General features: G+C 51.2%; 6 protein-coding genes across 6 annotated transcripts; all 6 read left to right on the top strand.

The window, feature by feature from the left end:
- Positions 1-262: 262 nt before the first annotated feature.
- Positions 263-2,953, top strand: HETIRDRAFT_311831 (uncharacterized protein; the record flags this gene model as incomplete). The annotated part of the gene is made up of 5 exons (XM_009545566.1): positions 263-367; positions 419-466; positions 527-568; positions 617-694; positions 752-2,953. 5 exons carry the CDS (start codon positions 263-265, stop codon positions 2,951-2,953), a joined length of 2,475 nt encoding a protein of 824 aa, XP_009543861.1.
- Positions 2,954-5,744: 2,791 nt separating this feature from the next.
- Positions 5,745-8,829, top strand: HETIRDRAFT_62855 (glycoside hydrolase family 16 protein; the record flags this gene model as incomplete). Its single annotated transcript, XM_009544982.1, has 10 exons — positions 5,745-5,788; positions 5,853-6,129; positions 6,188-6,296; positions 6,352-6,367; positions 6,429-6,570; positions 6,636-6,923; positions 6,983-7,168; positions 7,230-7,364; positions 7,429-7,598; positions 7,654-8,829. 10 exons carry the CDS (start codon positions 5,745-5,747, stop codon positions 7,745-7,747), a joined length of 1,461 nt encoding a protein of 486 aa, XP_009543277.1. The 3' UTR covers positions 7,748-8,829.
- A 1,610-nt stretch (positions 8,830-10,439) lies between these two features.
- HETIRDRAFT_415863 (uncharacterized protein) lies at positions 10,440-11,840 on the top strand (the record flags this gene model as incomplete). The annotated part of the gene is made up of 6 exons (XM_009545565.1): positions 10,440-10,459; positions 10,512-10,836; positions 10,895-11,217; positions 11,270-11,381; positions 11,433-11,534; positions 11,595-11,840. The coding sequence occupies 6 exons, from the start codon at positions 10,440-10,442 to the stop codon at positions 11,838-11,840; spliced, it is 1,128 nt and encodes a 375-aa protein (XP_009543860.1).
- A 571-nt stretch (positions 11,841-12,411) lies between these two features.
- On the top strand, positions 12,412-13,950 carry HETIRDRAFT_472617 (uncharacterized protein; the record flags this gene model as incomplete). The annotated part of the gene is made up of 5 exons (XM_009545564.1): positions 12,412-12,660; positions 12,713-12,850; positions 12,902-13,261; positions 13,320-13,675; positions 13,739-13,950. The coding sequence occupies 5 exons, from the start codon at positions 12,412-12,414 to the stop codon at positions 13,788-13,790; spliced, it is 1,155 nt and encodes a 384-aa protein (XP_009543859.1). The 3' UTR covers positions 13,791-13,950.
- A 1,325-nt stretch (positions 13,951-15,275) lies between these two features.
- On the top strand, positions 15,276-15,542 carry HETIRDRAFT_170641 (uncharacterized protein; the record flags this gene model as incomplete). The annotated part of the gene is made up of 2 exons (XM_009545563.1): positions 15,276-15,296; positions 15,348-15,542. 2 exons carry the CDS (start codon positions 15,276-15,278, stop codon positions 15,540-15,542), a joined length of 216 nt encoding a protein of 71 aa, XP_009543858.1.
- HETIRDRAFT_472615 (uncharacterized protein) lies at positions 15,361-17,014 on the top strand (the record flags this gene model as incomplete). Its single annotated transcript, XM_009545562.1, has 9 exons — positions 15,361-15,908; positions 15,958-16,018; positions 16,069-16,158; positions 16,211-16,288; positions 16,346-16,405; positions 16,458-16,484; positions 16,541-16,580; positions 16,629-16,655; positions 16,707-17,014. The coding sequence occupies exons 1-9, from the start codon at positions 15,727-15,729 to the stop codon at positions 17,012-17,014; spliced, it is 873 nt and encodes a 290-aa protein (XP_009543857.1). The 5' UTR covers positions 15,361-15,726.
- Between the last annotated feature and the right edge of the window lie 109 nt (positions 17,015-17,123).

Here is a 17,123-nt window from a genome sequence, read left to right as displayed (position 1 = left end):
ACACCCAGCGGTCCCAACGTCGACAGCTGAAAGAGGAAACGCAACTGCTGCATATGGTAAGTGCGTTCGCTGCTTTTGGATCCAGGATATGCCTCGTGCGTGAGCCCGGATGCATTATAGTCGCCCTCGATGTCCACCCTGCAGCGCATCCCTCGCTGTCCAAGTCCCACCCCAACTCAAACAACGCTCGCTACCCTACACTCCCTTTACCTGGTTGCACACAGTCGTTTCACTACACATTCTTCATAAACAGCATTCCAACATGGGAAACGCGGAGTCTACTCAATGTCCCTCGGAGGGCGATGCTCTCCCCGCTCTGCCGGGCGCTCTGCCAAACACCGTCGAAGAACAGAAACCTGAGGATGATGTGAGTTGCATTCCAATACCGCCACATCCATAACTGACAGGATTTGAACAGGCGAGCGAGCCTGTCGCAATGGTCAAATCTCACCCGAAGTCAGATGAGGTACGTGCCCGCTGCTGGATATCATGTATTGATCGCCGAGCTGACCGTCCGTTCGACTAGGGTGGAGCTCATGATGACAACGCGGAACCCTCGCATGTGGCGGTAGGTTGCTCATAGCCCTCTCTCGACATGCTCGCTGATATGTTCAAGCTCGATAAGCCCCTCAAAGATATTCAACGCGTCCTTCCCATTAAGGTTCTTCCCAAGACGTACGCCGACGCTACCAACGTAAGCCGCGTATAATTTATCAAAATGTATCTTTTTTGACGCTATGGACTCGTCTAGCTCGCTGCACAGTTCCCAGAACTTGCCTCCAATATCCTTTCCTTACCTCTAGCCAGCAGTGTAGCGCCTGAAGTCTCGCAGCCGTCAGCCCAGCCTCATTTCAGCGCGTGCGACCAGCCCAAGCACACAGCGGACAAGCCGAACTGGGCGCTTGCTCCCGACCCCGTACCCATACTGAAAGCTTCAGCGAACGTGCGCCGGGAATACTCCACCAAACCTATGAAGGCGTCGCAGGGGAGGAACGCGTCCAGACTGGCTATCGGTGGCCGACTTCGTGACCCGAGACTTGAACACATTCCCCCGAGGATGGCAAGGTCTGCTAATCAGGCCCGAATCAACGTCGAGAATAATCCCGCACCAGGGAGCGCCGTTCACGGAAGCGATCCACGCAATGTCTCTGACGGCATCGGTGCTCGCGGCCGCGAGACTACTAGACTCGATCTGTCCTCAACGCCTCCTAACACCACATCTTCTGCGCTTGCCCTTGTACAGAAAGCTATTCAGGAGACAAAGGAGGCCGGAAGGAGCGCCTCGCGACGAACCGGTCGTGCGCCTGGTCAGACCAGACCGCGGAGCCAAAACAGGGATGGGCGTGGCCCTCAAGGGACCCGTATCGTGGCCGAGGCTGCGGCCAGAGTTACGAGCCAAGTACCCAAATCTGGAACTACGTCCGTGGGCCTCAATGTACAGGTTAAGGAGGTACGGGTCTCCGTTCAGGTTCCGTCCATCGCCGAAGCTTGCACCACCGAACAATACAAACACGCTCAAGTCCACGCCGAAGTGTCGGGGCCGACTGAGGACCTGACTGACGAGACTGCTCCACCCGTTTCACCAGCGGTGGTAGTTGAGCAGGGCGCACCTCAGTCAGATGAAGACCGCAAGCGAATGGAGACTGCGGATCTCGGCACCACTGCCGTGTCGCCTGTAATCGCCGTCGCCGAGGTAAAGGACCTATCTGAACCCGGGGTTGAAGAGAAGACGGTGGTTTCTATCAAGGCTATGGACTCCACCCGCCGTACCACGACGGAGTATATTCGTCGACGGGCGAGGGAACGCTCTTCGGGTGGTTCCGTTAAAGCAGTAGCCCCCGACCCTCTGGCTCATACTACTTGCCTGGACCAGTCTCTGCTGGTGCAGTCTGCTCAGTCGAAGCAGGAACCTGCACTGGAGCGCAAGAGAGAGACTGTGGAGTCTCTCATCCCCTTATCCGTTGTTCTTGAGGAGGCATCCAGACTCGAGACTCCCAAATCCCCGGCGTCCGAGCCGCCGCGCCCCGTAGCCGAATCCGCTCAGCCGACCAGCCTGGCACATGTCCCGCCAGTGGAGACGTCGGGATTCGTAGCGCTACCTGACCTTATTGAGGATATCACACCCCCCAGCTCTCAATCCAACACGCCCGACTCGGGAAAGACGGTCTTCCACTTTAACCCCGAGGCTATGAAGTTCACACCGACCTCAAGCCCCACAGTGGCCATCGCAAGAGAGTCCCCCACACTCACTTCAATGTTATCTCCGTCGCCTTCACCCCTCAGCTCCATTGCGCCCCTCAAGCACAAGGTCAGACCAACCTTATACTTTTACGCCGCCGCACCATCTGTAGAGCCTGCACCGGTCTCACGGAGTTTCGCGAAGCCAGTGCTTCCGTCGCCGCCAGTCCGCCAGTCCGCCCCAGAGCAACATGCAAGCAAAGACACAGGAATCCGTGCGTTACCCCCGCGGATGCGCGTGCCATCCTTCGTGCCTAAGGCATCACCTGGGACGCGAGATGCACTCGTGCTTGCAATCGAATATGCAAAGACGCAGCACCGTATGGAGGCGGAAGCACTGGCCACGGCTGAGGCAGCCGAGGCGCGCGCTCGTGCGCTCGACGAGCAGCAGTTGAAACTGTTGCACATGCTCTTGCCCTCTGACGCAGGTGCAGGCGGGAGTGCGAGCGGGTCCACCGCGCCGGCGCTCAGGCTATCGAAGACGCATGTGCGCTCGCCGACGGAGCCTGCGGGTCAGTCGATGCATGCTGACGACGGCGGCGCAGATGCGTTAAGCTCGAATGCAGCAGCGGTAGGACTTGGTGTGCATCGCGGGTCTGTTGCGCCTGCAACAATGAGCCGTGCGTCGGTCGGTGGCAGGGGGTCAGGGGGTCGGGTGCTGCCGACGAATCGAGGCCACGCAGCGAGAGCAGGCCGAGGCCGTGTCGGATGTTGAGCGGACGTGTCGGTCTCAAGATTGGTACGGCATATGTGAAACTATTCAGAAATTGTGCCTCTGCCGCTTTTAGGATCTGGGCTGCCGTTGGCGGGGTCGACTGCGTGTATCGTGATAGGTTTGTATAGTTGCCGGATAGATGATTTGGAAGGATCTGGATCTCTTCAGATGTCTACAGGGATCTTGTTTCACGAATAAGTATGTTCAGTCCGATCGTTGGAGATCCCTCAATATCTAGTATTCGTATAGTACATTCCTATGGATGACCATGGATGTAGTCACCTTTTTACAGCAGTGTACATATGGCGATCGGCACTTGTAAAGATTTCAGGACCAGGTTACACATCTTGTAGAACTTTCTGGATGTTCCAGTTTCGAAATAAAGTTGCCTATACGTATGTCACGGCGGCCTTTGCTCACAGGCCGGGGAGGCCAGACCTCTACGAGTATGGGCTGATTGAGAACAACGGACCAAGAAGAAATCGAAGATCGTCGTGCCCCTTGTTTGTAGATGCGTGATCATAGGATTCTGAATAACAAAGTTCTGAGCGTCACAGGGTCGTTGGCTGCCGTTAGTCGCCGAGCCCGCGCGCGAAAAAGTGAGTGCATAACTGTGCATAGATACACCTACTTCGCTTCAAGGGCCGACCATATAGCAGGAGTCAATGCAATAACGATGCGGGGTAAGTTATGTGTCTGCGTACTGCGCACTGCGCACTTTGTCGTGGGCTTCCAATATCTCTGCGTGGGCTTCCATGCCTGGGACATGAGGTTCAAAGAAAGTAGTCCAAGTTTCGAACTGAGCGAGCGGACGTATTCAGACAAAGTAGAGAATACGAGGTCCAAACGAAGTAGCCCGAGCGCAAGAACGGGTAGACGGATACAGTCCAGTTACCCTACGCTTGAGTTGCTTGATGCGGATGCGATGACCGGCCACCAAGGAACATAAAGAACGTGGAGACGGACACGGTAGTCATCGGTGCGATTAGATGGGAAGAGGACATCGTGAGTGTGGGTGTTCCGCCTGAAAGACGAAAGCGTACATTATATGCCTTTTTGGAGGAGAGGGCGAAGAGAGGTGTGACTGTTTGGACGTGCCCGCTGCTTGCACTCACGAATCACTTTAGGCACTGACTACTCGGAGCCGATACGAAGAAGGGCTATAGGGTTCCGTTCATTTTAAGCGCTTCGATGCCCATACAAAGACGCTAGCTGGGCCAAGCGTGGGCTTCAGACGGCATGAAACAGTAATGGTCGAAAGCTGCATCGCCCGTGCGCCCCTTCGGAACAAAAAGATGACAATTTCGAGATGTGGGAAGCTGTGCGAAGGGGTAAAATTGGTTTGATGGCTTTGAAGAAGCTGAACGACAGTGAATATCAGAAAGACAAGAGGGGATCAAAATTTCAAATTTACTTGACGATGTGGGAGATCGAAGTACTTGCTAGGCGATTTATATTTCGAACGATTCCGGGTGAGCATTGCAGTTGTACACGGTCACACGGCGTGCGGGGCAACTTGATACGTGTTCCACATAGTCTAGGGTTGTTGGCATTCCAAAAGCGGTGATGATGGGAGCGAAACGAGAACTACGATCAACAGCTGCGCGGAGTTGCGCTCTCGCAACGGATGCCGGACGTGCGATTGCCAGGTCACAGTGAAAACTCGAGAAGCGCGCGGACTGTCCTGAGAACAGAAACGTCAGTCGAGCGACGGGAAAGGGATGACATAGTTTGATGGCAAGACGAGCAGCGGTGCTTCCTGATTTGCGGACAAATGAATACGTCCAATGCGAGCGAGATGACAGGTTCAGATGAAATCAAGAATATCGTGCAGTACGTCGTGCGTTTGTAGATCTCTGAATATGTGCCAGATGGCAGTCAAACGGCAGAGCGGCGAGTGCTCCGGGTGCTCCCCTGCTGTTGGTCGAGCGGATTAATTATACGCGGAGTGGTTGCGCGTGGCAACGACATCCCTCAAAAATGGGAGGCCGCGGAGTTTGAAGTTAGCGCACCCTGGATCTCGATGGAGATCACTGCGGACCTGCCTCGACCTTTCCAGCTCAGAATACAGACGGTGTTTGCTGAGAGAAATAATCCAGGAAATGTGCGCTCGCGGGACCAAAGGCGACGGGAGCAGGCAGCAGTGGGTCGCGGGAGAAAGGCTGCGGTACGCACGCCGGCAATTTGCATCGAAATGGCTCGGCGGCGTGATTGCGTCAGAGAGGAACCAACCCGTTGACCCGCAGAGCCATCGCTATGCCCCCGTTATTTTTATTCTCCTTCCACTCCTTCACTTCCACTCTTTTTCAAACCCCTCCCTTCCCCCTCCCTCATGTCGGGCACCAACTTCGTTCATCCAAGACACGATGCCCTCTCTTCCCCGTCCTCCACCTCAAGCCTCGCCGCCGCAAACACTTTTCTCATGTCCGTGAAGCGTGCAGAGAGCACGGTCAGCATCATTGTAACCCGCCGCCTTTCCCTTTCGCGTGTCGGATCGCTCATTTCACTTCACCACGTCCAGTCGGATACCCCCTACCCCTCAAGAGCGAGCTCGCGTTACTTTGCGTTGGAGGAGAAGGTGCGCTTGGCAGTCTCCCTCCCGCGGTATGCTCCACGTCACTCATCACCGCCCTCTCAGTTCTCTCTCGCCACCGACCCGCGCAGCTGGGGTTCAAACATCTCTCCAGAATTCAGCGAGCCAGACGACGACCTTCATAATCCCGACGAGGGTCAAAACGCTCGTTCGGTATATCGTGATGGGCACCTGCTTTCATGGCGAGGCCTTGCCAACATGGGCTGTCTCGTCCTTATGTGCCTCGGCATCCTGATGTTGTTGTGAGTTTTGCCGCAGTATCTCCGACCCCTATTCGTTTCATCTCGCTCCCTCTTCGCTTCACAGCGCAGGATACCCCGCCCTTTCATACTACTACCGGAGGGAGCTCTCGAATCTTGGCGCGTTCAATATCGGCGGTACCAATGGCACTGGTCAGGTCCCAGTGATACCCGGCAATTGGGGCCTCATTGACGTCGATACGCCCCATGAGGTATACACAAAGACGTCTTTTCACGATGGTGAGGAGCTCGAGCTCGTGTTTTCAGATGAGTTTGAGCAGGAAGGGCGGTCATTCTATCCCGGCGACGATCCGTACTGGGAGGCGGTTGACTTGCATTACTGGGTGCGTGTCCGTGTCCGTGCAATAGATGTGCAGAGGCATTGACCAAGGGAATGTATAGGCAACGAATAATATCGAGTGGTATGACCCTGCGGCTGTCACAACCAAGAATGGCGCCTTGACGATCACACTCTCGCAAAAGGAGACTCATGATCTCAATTACCAAGGCGGTAAGTCTCTGTCTTCCTCGTAACTTGAGTTTTGCTTATCTGACTTCGGAGCAAGGCATGCTGTCTACATGGTGGGACACAGCGGCAGCTAGTTGATGAGATTGACCTGACAATGGATTGTTTGCACCTCAGGAACAAATTTTGCTTCACGGGCGGTTATATAGAAACTTCGGTGATGCTCCCTGGGTCGGACAATATTGTCGGCCTTTGGCCGGCGGTATGGACAATGGGAAACTTAGGGCGTGCTGGGTATGGCGCTTCCCTGGAAGGCATGGTGCGTCTATCAGATACATCGTTTGCATTTAACCTCTTCTTACTTGAGTCGTGGCGGTGGTTAAGTGGCCGTATACGTACGATGCATGTGATGTCGGAACAGTGTCAAATCAAACGGTCAATGGCGTACCGAAGGCTGCTACGGTCAATGGCGATAAAGGCAATGGTGGTGTACTGTCATATCTTCCGGGTCAGCGACTTTCACGTTGCACTTGCGACGGCGAGAGCCATCCTGGCCCGAAGCACAGTGACGGTACTTACGTGGGGCGATCCGCACCAGAAATTGACGTATTCGAGGCACAAATCACAGGCAAGCCTCTCGTCGGGCAGGTGTCGCAGAGCGCGCAGTGGGCGGTGAGCGCGTACGGTCGTGATGTAGGTTTCGGGTCCACTGACTGAGAGCGCTGCTGCAGCCGTTCAATCACGCATACGAATGGTTTAACACGACCGCCAATGAGGTCATAGTCAACGCCTCTATCTCAGCGCAGAACTCGTATACGGGCGGTGTGACGCAGCAGGCGACATCGGTCGTGACATCGACCGATCAGTTGTGTTACGAGAATTCAGCGGCGCCATGTTACTCTGTGTATGGGTTCGAGGTGCGTCTGGATCAAGACCTCGGGTACATGAAACCCTGACTGATCCCTGTTGGTCATGCAGTATAAGGGTGGGTTCGATGATGCGTATGTTACATGGGTGTCGGACAACAAGACGTCGTGGACGCTCAACGTAGCGGGCATGGCGGCAGACAGCCTTGTCGAGATATCAGACAGGCCAGTGCCCCAGGAACCTTTGGTATGTCGTGTGATGTTGAGTGCGAGTTAAAATACTCATAGTCGTTCTGCATGACGCTATGTAGTATCTGATCGCGAATTTGGGCATGTCGACCAACTTTGGAACAGTCGACCTCGCGCATCTCGTGTTCCCTGCGACGATGTACATCGACTATGTTCGCGTGTACCAACGCAAGGATGCGCGCAATATTGGGTGCGATCCAGCAGAATTCCCGACGCAGTCATATATCAATCAGTGCGTACCCCGCTCAGAAATTGTGCACCCACATGGATGCTGATGTATTCAATAGGTATATCGAAGCATACACGAACCCAAATCTCACAACATGGAGAGATGATTATGGCCAACCATTTCCAAAGAACAGCTTCCTTGGCCAATGCTGATCCTCTGCTAGGCTGCTTCTTCTCGTCCTGACCCTGATCCTAACACTACTGAACTCGAGAAACCTATACCCCGCCCGTAACTTATATATACATCTTTCGCTGTGCTACGTCTTACTCCTCACCATCCCACCCCATCATACAGCATCATCCGCTTCTCTCACCATCCGCTCACGCTCCGTATCATGTATCGCTACGTCCTTGCTATGTGCATCCTGCACTGCGCGCCATACTTGCGATTAGACCCGGGTATCGACCACCTGGCCTATATCTTGCACATCCTACGCCATCCCTTCACACTCACATATTCCTCGGACTCTGGCCTGTTGTGTCGACCATGACGATTCCAAGTGTGGTGTCTGCACGCTGCTCCTCCCCTCCCGCCGTCTTTCCAAATTTTATGTCTATCTTCCGTTGGCATCTGACGGACACTTGTTTTTACGTTTATCACTCGCTGACGTTCATTGCGATTCCCCATTCTTCCATCGCATCTTTCACATTCCATTCGGGGCGCTTCGTCCTTCTATTTCCTGGCGCCCACTTCAATTGTGCTTTCGTACTGTCCTTGCCCTAGCCTGAGTGCTGTTCCAGCAGCGCTCAAGTTTCAGATAAGACTCATCGTACGGGAGGCGCTCAGAACTTGGAGGAGTGGAGCCGGGCGTCCGTGCTGGCACTACGCAGTATTGAATACTGCAATTTCTCTATGTAGCTCATTCGGACACCTCTCGTCTTTATCTCGGACCGTATGCTATCCTCCTCATTACTTACGCATCTTGCGGTGATTTGTCCACGTCACAGTACATACATGCGGCAGTGTCTCCACCTCTTGTCTCTTTATTCATAGTAGTAGGCGCACTTTCTTCATTGTCTTAGTGTTTCCAGCTGCTCTGTCGATGCTTTGTTTGAGATCTTTTTTTTTTCTGGGTGGGGAGTTTTGTTTATTCCTGATTTGACACCGAGCACTGAGCAGGGGCGTTCAAAGAATCTATCGTGTATGATTTTGCGGCCCGTGGGGCATTATTCTCATGCAGTTGAGCAGGTTTTGAAGTTGAGGGGATCGTGATTTAAAATTCGTTTCGAATGTGATTGGGCAGTGTGCGGGCTCAGAAAGGAAAGTCCTTGAAGTCACTACCATCCTCGACGACTATGATAATGAGCAGAATACTCCTGCACAGCTGTCGTGCAACTTCTGCTTCAACGGGTATGCGAGTGACTGCGCCTATGCATCCTGAAAGTCTTGGGGCTAGTATGGACTGAGGTTTTGACAGAGTATAGTTTGCGGTGGGCGATGTTCTGGAGGGTTGGGCAAAGTGAATGTAGCATTGACTGTACCTCTTCGAATAGATTACCGCTCGCAGCCTCGAGTCGAAGGGAAAATCAAGCAACTGAATCTAGCTCCTCTCCTAGGCACTCTACAGCTTGTCTAATTTTGCTGAGAGATAGGTTTACAGTGGTTACTCCCCTGGCGCGCTGCTTCACCTCCGACGAAACTCGTGAACACTTACTGAATAAGCCCTCATCATCTTCAATTCTGACGTCGGGGGCGGAAAGCTCGCTTGTGAGTCACATCCTCTCCAGTACAGTACAGTGATAGCTGTTTGTGCGAACGATCAAATCGCACAAAACGGAGATTGCAAATTGTTGGCAGCCAAGTGCCTCGCTATTGAGCTAGAGCAGCTCAGGGGATTGATAGATCACTTCATCATTGTGCTGAAGTCAATATAGTCGCGCGCTCCGGGATCTGGACGCCAATGTGAGTACCTTCATTTACCAGCAATTCCAGGTCTCACACATCCTATAGATGGGTGAGACCCCTCAGGCGCCTCAGGGATGCTGCAGGGGTGTACCTGTAGAGCGATGACAGTGTCTCGCCGTGGGAGTCTGCTCGTGATGATAGCGCTCATGTATCCCGAATTGCTCTCCAGCGCTTCGACTTTGCTTCTGGTTATCGCGCTCCGAGGAGATCCGTGCTTGTGCCTGCCTTCCATTTTTATGTGATGCATTATAACTACCGTGGTATTTTACGCGCGACGCTGTCCGATAATGCTCTTGCTTGGGTTCTGGAGGTGCTTCTACAATCACTACATGCCACAAGGATTTGAAACTGCTGCATGGAGGCGACAATTCTTTGTTCCTGTGCATAACATCCTGGTTCCATCGCAGTGCACTTGTCCATCATTGTATGCCCTGTCACTCTGTCAATCCCATATAGCAAAAGTGTTGATATTTATAGTAGATTCCACCATGTCATAGTGAAGCCTTTCAGCCATACTTCACTTCATAGTCTAACCGTGGTTCGTGGCTATGTTCGACTGTGCGCTAACTTGCACCGTGTGTCTGATTATCCATTGATATGGCTAAATCCAGTTGAATTAGCCTATGTTTTTGGCGCTCTCCAACCTCGTCAGGCGAATGCTATTCGAGCGGAGCATCGGATCGTCTATACTCACGTCACTTTCTTGCTGCCACAATCAGGGACTCGCAGAATATAGTCAAAGTGGATATGACACCATCATCATACATAAGGTCCGACACGAAGAGAAGACACTATACCTCCGCTCTGGCCCCTGCTCGCTCTGTACACTAGTCTCTCCTGCCGGTCTAATTCTCTATTTAGTAGAATGGCTATCAGTGTTGAACCGAAGGTCCTCCAGCACCTTGGTACTGTTTTCAGGGATAATACGATACAGCTCGTATGCCAAACGCTGTTAGAAGGTTCGTCACAACTTTTGCATCACAGACAGTATGTTTGATCACACCCTTATAGGCATCTTCATGGTTCTCATAACCTTTTCGACATACATCATTTGGCACGCCTTATATCTGCTATCAGACTGTTCTCCTTCGCTGACTCGGCTTCCCAAAGCCAGAGGGGGTTTAACTCAAGAGCAAACTTGGCAATGCTACTAGCAACCCTCGTCATGTTTGCCTCATCGACTGCCAGTTGGGCATTGGGCTTTACCGTCATTATTAAGTTGATTGAGAATGAACTTCTCGTGGATCCTGATCAGCCACTCGAAAGCAAGTACGCCATGGTAAATCAATCGGTCTTCGGTATGAACATTTCACTGCCTTATCTGGCGCTTGTCAACGTGAGTCTTCTTACCATCTTCATCTGTGGCTGGGCAAGGGAGCTCATGGAGCTGATAGTATCTGATCGGAGACGCTATCGTTGTCTGGAGGGCTTGGGTATTATGGCGCAACAGCCCGAAAGTTATGACTGTCCCGATAGTACTCTGGACGTGTTCTGTAGGTCCGAAATCTCGTCCAAAATTTCATGATAATACCGAAGTGACCTTCAACTTATCTTTGATCATAGTTGCTTCTGTTCTGTTTGGCGTCTTCCAAATCATATCAATATCCGTGCCAACTCACAGAATGGGGATCATGACCGGCTACAGCCAACTAGCATCTTGGGCATTTGAACTGGCAACAAACATAGTTGCCACATCATTGATTGGCTATAAAACATGGTATATTGTAAAATTTCGAACACGATCCTGGTCCTCACACTTGTCGTAACAGGACATATCGCCGATTCATCAGACAGAATATCATCGGAAAAAATCGCAAGACAAGCATCCAAAAAATCTTGGCCATCCTCGTCGAGTCTGGAATACTTTACTGCTTTGTATGGGTGAGTTGATCCTCAATGCATGGTCTGCCTCTGTAACTGGAATCTCCCCAGATAGCTCTCATTGTTTGCGGGACTGTGCCTATTTCTGGTGTTCGCGCGGTAGACGCCGGTGCGTCCGCCGATCTTTTTCTCTCTGTAAGCAGTCATATCGCCGTATGTTTCCATCTCTATTTCTCCAAGCCCGAAAATTCTCAGACTTAGTAATATATCCAGGGTATATATCCGACGATCATCGTCGTACTCGTCAGCATGCAAAACACCGTATGGGACGTTTCAGGCTTTACGTCCGATGTTCTTAGCAAGCCACAATTCATCGCGCCTGAGACCGATATCCTCCCGAAGACAACGGGCCACGAAAGTATCTCGCGTCCCACCCTTTCCACAAAGACGAGTGCTAGCACCCAAATTGGGGACGCAGATTGGTTGGAATTGAAGGCTGACGCTAGGCAGATACAATGACCAGAATGTGCCCCAGTTTTTGTAAGCTCTCCAACCTGCGTCTGGTGAAGTCTGAAATCTCTTATGAATTGATCTTCCGGCTAGATAATAAAGAATGAAATCAAGGCACAGCATGTTTGTGATGCTCTATGCCGAATGCCGGATACCAGCTCATTCAGCTTTCTTATTCTCATCCCACGTTTAAGTTCTAATTGTTCGTTGACTTAAAAGTAACTATCAGTTTCGAATAATCGGATAGCATCGAATGTGGGACCGTGGCAGCGTAGGATAGTGCACACTCTAGTAGTGATATGTTGATTATACAAAGCGAGCATGCTGGGTCATAAGACGATTAGACATATGTGAAGCTTCAGACGTAGTCTCCCCAAGGCAGCAACGTTGATCATTCTCTTTCAACCTTCGACGTGGTCTCCGGATATCCGTATCTACTCAGATGTACTTGCAAACTACTTGCAACTCTTTTTGATTCAGCGAGGGTCCCAACTTCACCGGGCCGATTGTACATGTGATTCACATACCACCAAGTCGAAGCTCGTCACTGTCAACTCCTGTTGACTCGTTCCCGACCACCATGGACGATCAAGATAAAGGTGCGACGTCAGTCGCCAGCTCATCCAAATTACCACCCTCGCCGCCTCACACACATCAGCAAGCTGGACCTCAACATTCCGACGTCTCTGAACGTTCAGATCTTCTGGAAAGGGCTAGGGTTTTCTTGGCATCACCTCAGGTTCGGCACGAAGATGTGTCCGCCAAACGTAGATTTTTGGTAGACAAGGGGCTATCTGAGACAGAGATAATCACACTTTTGCAGGAGCTGGTATGTGTTTTCTATGCTTGGCCCAATCAATGCGCTGCTATGTTTCGGACAGCCATCCCAAGTGCCTCTCGTACCGCCACGGACGTATCCTCTACCACCGCCTTCTAACCTTCCGAACCTACTTGCTGGTCTGTTCAGAATACTTACATGGGTAGCTGGAGGATCCACCGTGCTGCTTCTCGTTTATTACGTGCGTTTTAAATCTCTTTCAGATTTCTAGTAACTGAATGTATGCATTCAGCGCTTCCTACTTCCTCGACTCACAAAATCGTCTCTGGCTCGACACTCAATCATTGTACACCAGAAAGATCTATTGTCTAAGTTGACAACCTCAATCAGTCACTTCAAAAACGAACAAAAACAATCGTTCGAAGTCTTGCCCCAACTGGCGCTAGATAGAGAAGAGCCGAGGTACAAGCAATGCGGTGGTCTCGATGATCTTGTCTCTGCTGGCGACGACAGGCGAGACATTCCCGTATTTACGCTCCTGAGATGCGCTTTGGCAGACTTTGCGAAACAAGATCTGCATCCAAGCTGGGAGGAACTGTCCGTCGCGATCACCACCAAGTTCCCTTGGTTTGAGTCTGACTCATCTTGTCAGGTGTGTGCAAGAGTAACAAGCCATTTGTCTACCACACTCGAACTCACTCGGTTTGTAGCACCAGGCATGTGAAACTCTTTTGAAGCATCCACTCTTCCACGATGTGGAGGATTCCTCGTCAAACCCGGCTCGCTGGTCATACCAGCCCCAAGCGCCGGTTCTTGACCCTGCGTCCGTCGACCCCCTTGACTCGCTTAATGCTTCCCTTGCTTCTGCTCTTCCTACAAGTACATCAAATCGCTATCAGCACACCCTTCAGAGCTTGATCGATTTTACTGGATATCTAACCACGAAGACATACTCGCTATCACCTCCTGCCTTGCCTCGTGTGTCTGGCTTCGGAGTCACGCTCAGTCCCGAGGAAGATGAGGTGAGACGAGAAATAAGAGCCCTGAAGGGTCTAGTTCTCAATAGGTGCGTGCTCTCTCGGACAAAGTTGTCGTTCAGTTGATCATAGATGATTGTATAATATTTCAGGAAATCGTTCTTGCCACCCAGGCAGGCTAGTGTACCTCTTAACTCTTCATAGTCAGCGTTTCATCGACTGTATCCTTTGTGGCTGATATCATTCTATTCTGAGAGCCCGCGCTGTTTGCTCTTGGATATGAATAGTAACAGTGGTCGGGAATTCTTGTACCTGTAGAATCCAAGACGAGATCAGCATTACATACCCAGATTCCTCCTCGTAAGTGTCCTCTGTCAAGTTATTGCCCCCTTGTATGCCGGCCGATGTAACAGCGACAGCGCGCTGAGGCAAAGTGGCCTTCAGTTGAAAATGGCCAGAGGAATGATCGAAAAGGCAAAAACCTTAAGCTCTTCAACTGCTCCTCGTTGACACCCTCGAGGTAGCGCCGTCAATCGAAGCACTCGAATTACCAAATTGAGCGCCACGTATTACACGGCGTCTTCTTTTCACTGGCAATCCATCTCTCCTAGCTGTCTCTAGCCTTCTTCTCTGTTCACTCCCCTATGGAGCCCACAAATTCCAACGAAGCGACCAGAGATGGAGCTGGGAATTCATCCATTTCGTAGGTTCGCTCTTCTGTGGGTACTCGATGCTGATCAAGGTTATGACTATTGTAGACGAATTATGGTCATCGACGAAGAGAGTTCTGAGGATGAAGTCGCAAGGTTTGTCTCGTTGGCGTTCGCAGAAGACGAGGCAGAATCCCTCCAGCGGCTTGGCGAGTTGCAGGCGAAAATTGCACATTTGGAGGCAGAAAATGCACAGCTACGCAAGGACAATGAGGCCTTGCGGTCTCAACCTTTTCCTCTGCAAAGAGAAACTGGGCCAGCTAGAAACTTACCTCTGCCAAATCAGTGGTCATTTCAACAACCAATTCGCCTCGGTACTCCACCCGGTGCATCCAGAAGGCGCCAGCTAGCGAGCAGTGCGTGCCATCGACCAAGGCCCACGGGTAAGCATATCGAGGAAAGTGCACTATGGCTTCGTGACCTTTTAGCTGATACAATTGTCTATCAACACCGAATGTAATCAATATCGATTCAAAATGAGCCATCAGTACCACGTTCAGTTGTAGATGTCATTGACATGACACTTGACGATGATGAAGATAGGACTAATGTGAGTTGTGTCTTCTTTCACAACACTGTCAATCTCTGACAATAATACACAATGCACACTTTAATACGAACAGAATTGAAAGGTGGCTCGGCTGGTGCCACTGATTCACTTCGTAAACAATCGGAGAAATCTTGTCAGACCCCAAAAGGCTGGGACCACTCTATGCTAGCAAATCAGTTCAAGTGTGCTACAGCTCCTTCTCGTATTGCTCTGCTTATCAGTGATCACCGCGACCTGCCCAGTGCTGCTCGATATTTGTATCCATGTTGGGCACATTAATTGCTTCCTGACACCATGTCGCCGCATATTTTGGACTTAATCTATTTTTCATTCCCAATATGCACATTACACTGTCAATTGGCTTTCGAGTATGCGATGGGTCGCGACCAGAGGCATTATTGGACACAGTCGTGAACAATTCATTTGGGGATGTCTATTGCAGCATTGCAGGTGCGTCCTTTACGGTCTCGGGATTTGAGGCTGCTGGCAGTCTGACACTAGTATCGAACGCAACCAGTACCCCCAAGGGCAGCAACGTTCGCGATTCTTCTGCAACCTCTGACTTTGTCTTTGGATGTTCAGCGAATCCGCCACTCGACACTTGTTATGGAATGCTCCAAATCAAGGATATCAATGGAAGTGTACTTCTCTCGAATCTCTCTGTTAGCCCGCGGGCTGTCGATCAGCCTTCTATAACCCGAGGATCGCGTTCGTTATTCAACCGGCCTTGGCCCGTGACTATCGCTATCTTGCCTATCACATCGTGTCTCAGTCTCAGTTTGAGACCCTGCCCGGTCCTCTTCGCAATAGCAGGGGTAAATTGTGGTTCTATATCTAACCTCCACAATAAATCCACCTCAACGCGAGCGTCATCACAGTTATGGAAAAAATCGAAGCTGTGGACATCGAAACAGTTTCGCTCGGAGCCATCCTTTTCGAGGGAATTATGCAATGCACCTGCCAAGGCGTGATCTTCGCCCAGGTGTGCAGGTACTGGGAGATACCCTTGGATGACACCGGTCGCATGAAAGCCTTCGTAGCGGTGTTGCTCATCTTAGCAAGGTAAACGACCCAGAATCATCATATCCTGACGCCTAGACATCTTGTAAAGTCTACAAACAGGCCTTACGATTTACAAACTTTGGCACGCTCTCGTAGAGCACCTTCATTGGGTTAGTGAACTCCTTCCACACGTGTAAAACCCACCTGACCAGTATTCTAGTCAAAGAGCCCACTCTACTTCTGCGACATACTCTTGAACGGACTAATCTGCACCATCTCCGAAACATTTCTTGTTCGAAGATGCTGGAAGGTGCCTTCAAATACTTTCGACTATAACACGAGCTCTAATCCAGTGCTCCCAGGCCACGTCGAAAAACAGATGGGTCCTCGTCGGGTTAGCATCCATAGCTGCAACAGCCTTCGTGGCGATCTTATATCTGGTGAGTCTTCACCCTGGAGATGCGTGAGAGCGCTCTCATACCGTGATGGGAATCTAGTCCATCGCCATTGCTAGGGGTACGAGGAGCACTTTTCCAAAATCCAACAATGCACGTATCGTTATTTTCAGCTCTCAGGCTGTTGAAATTAAAATTGACTCGCTTCCTACAGCCCCTGATGAGCGATCTTTTCTTTGATGTGAGTTCATATAGGATTTCCATTGCTTCGGAAAAACTTCCATCCTTGACCCTCAGACTGTGCTTGCCTTCAATGTCTGGATCTTCGCGTCGCTTGGTAGCTCTGCTTATATACATGATTGAGTTGCTTATTGACTTTCCCTAGTGCTGGACTTGTCCGTGACGTCGATCCGTACGTCCCGATTTTTCTTCTGAGAGGCTTTCCTTGATGAAACCCTCACAGTGATGGTGTATCTCTGGAAGTCGAAAACGGGGCTTGGTTACCTGGATAAAGCCTTGAAGCACATCATAGGCATAACCTGGGAATCGGCAGCGATCCCGTCAATATTGATGATCATCTCCGTCATCCTGTATCACTGTAAAGCGGTCAGTGCTCTTGTCACCTTCGATACTTGCTTGCGACCGCTGACTTGGTCGCGTCCACTCGAAGCCGGTGGAGCGACGCCTTTCCTTGCCATTCATTCTCCTGACCGGGAAATTTTACATCCTGGGTATGCTCCGAACACTCAACTCTCGCCCGAAGCTCCGTGAAAGGATGAAATCACACGACTTGGGTCGTACTTCTCTCAGTGATTGGACGTGGAATCAGCCATCCACGATCGGCAACGACGTGCGTCCGAGTCCTGTTCGCTTTGTTCAC

Source organism: Heterobasidion irregulare (assembly GCF_000320585.1).
Source record: "Heterobasidion irregulare TC 32-1 unplaced genomic scaffold scaffold_03, whole genome shotgun sequence".
NCBI classification, from domain to species: domain Eukaryota; kingdom Fungi; phylum Basidiomycota; class Agaricomycetes; order Russulales; family Bondarzewiaceae; genus Heterobasidion; species Heterobasidion irregulare.
Note: the sequence above shows the minus strand (reverse complement) of the source record. Positions and strands in the feature narration are given on the sequence as shown.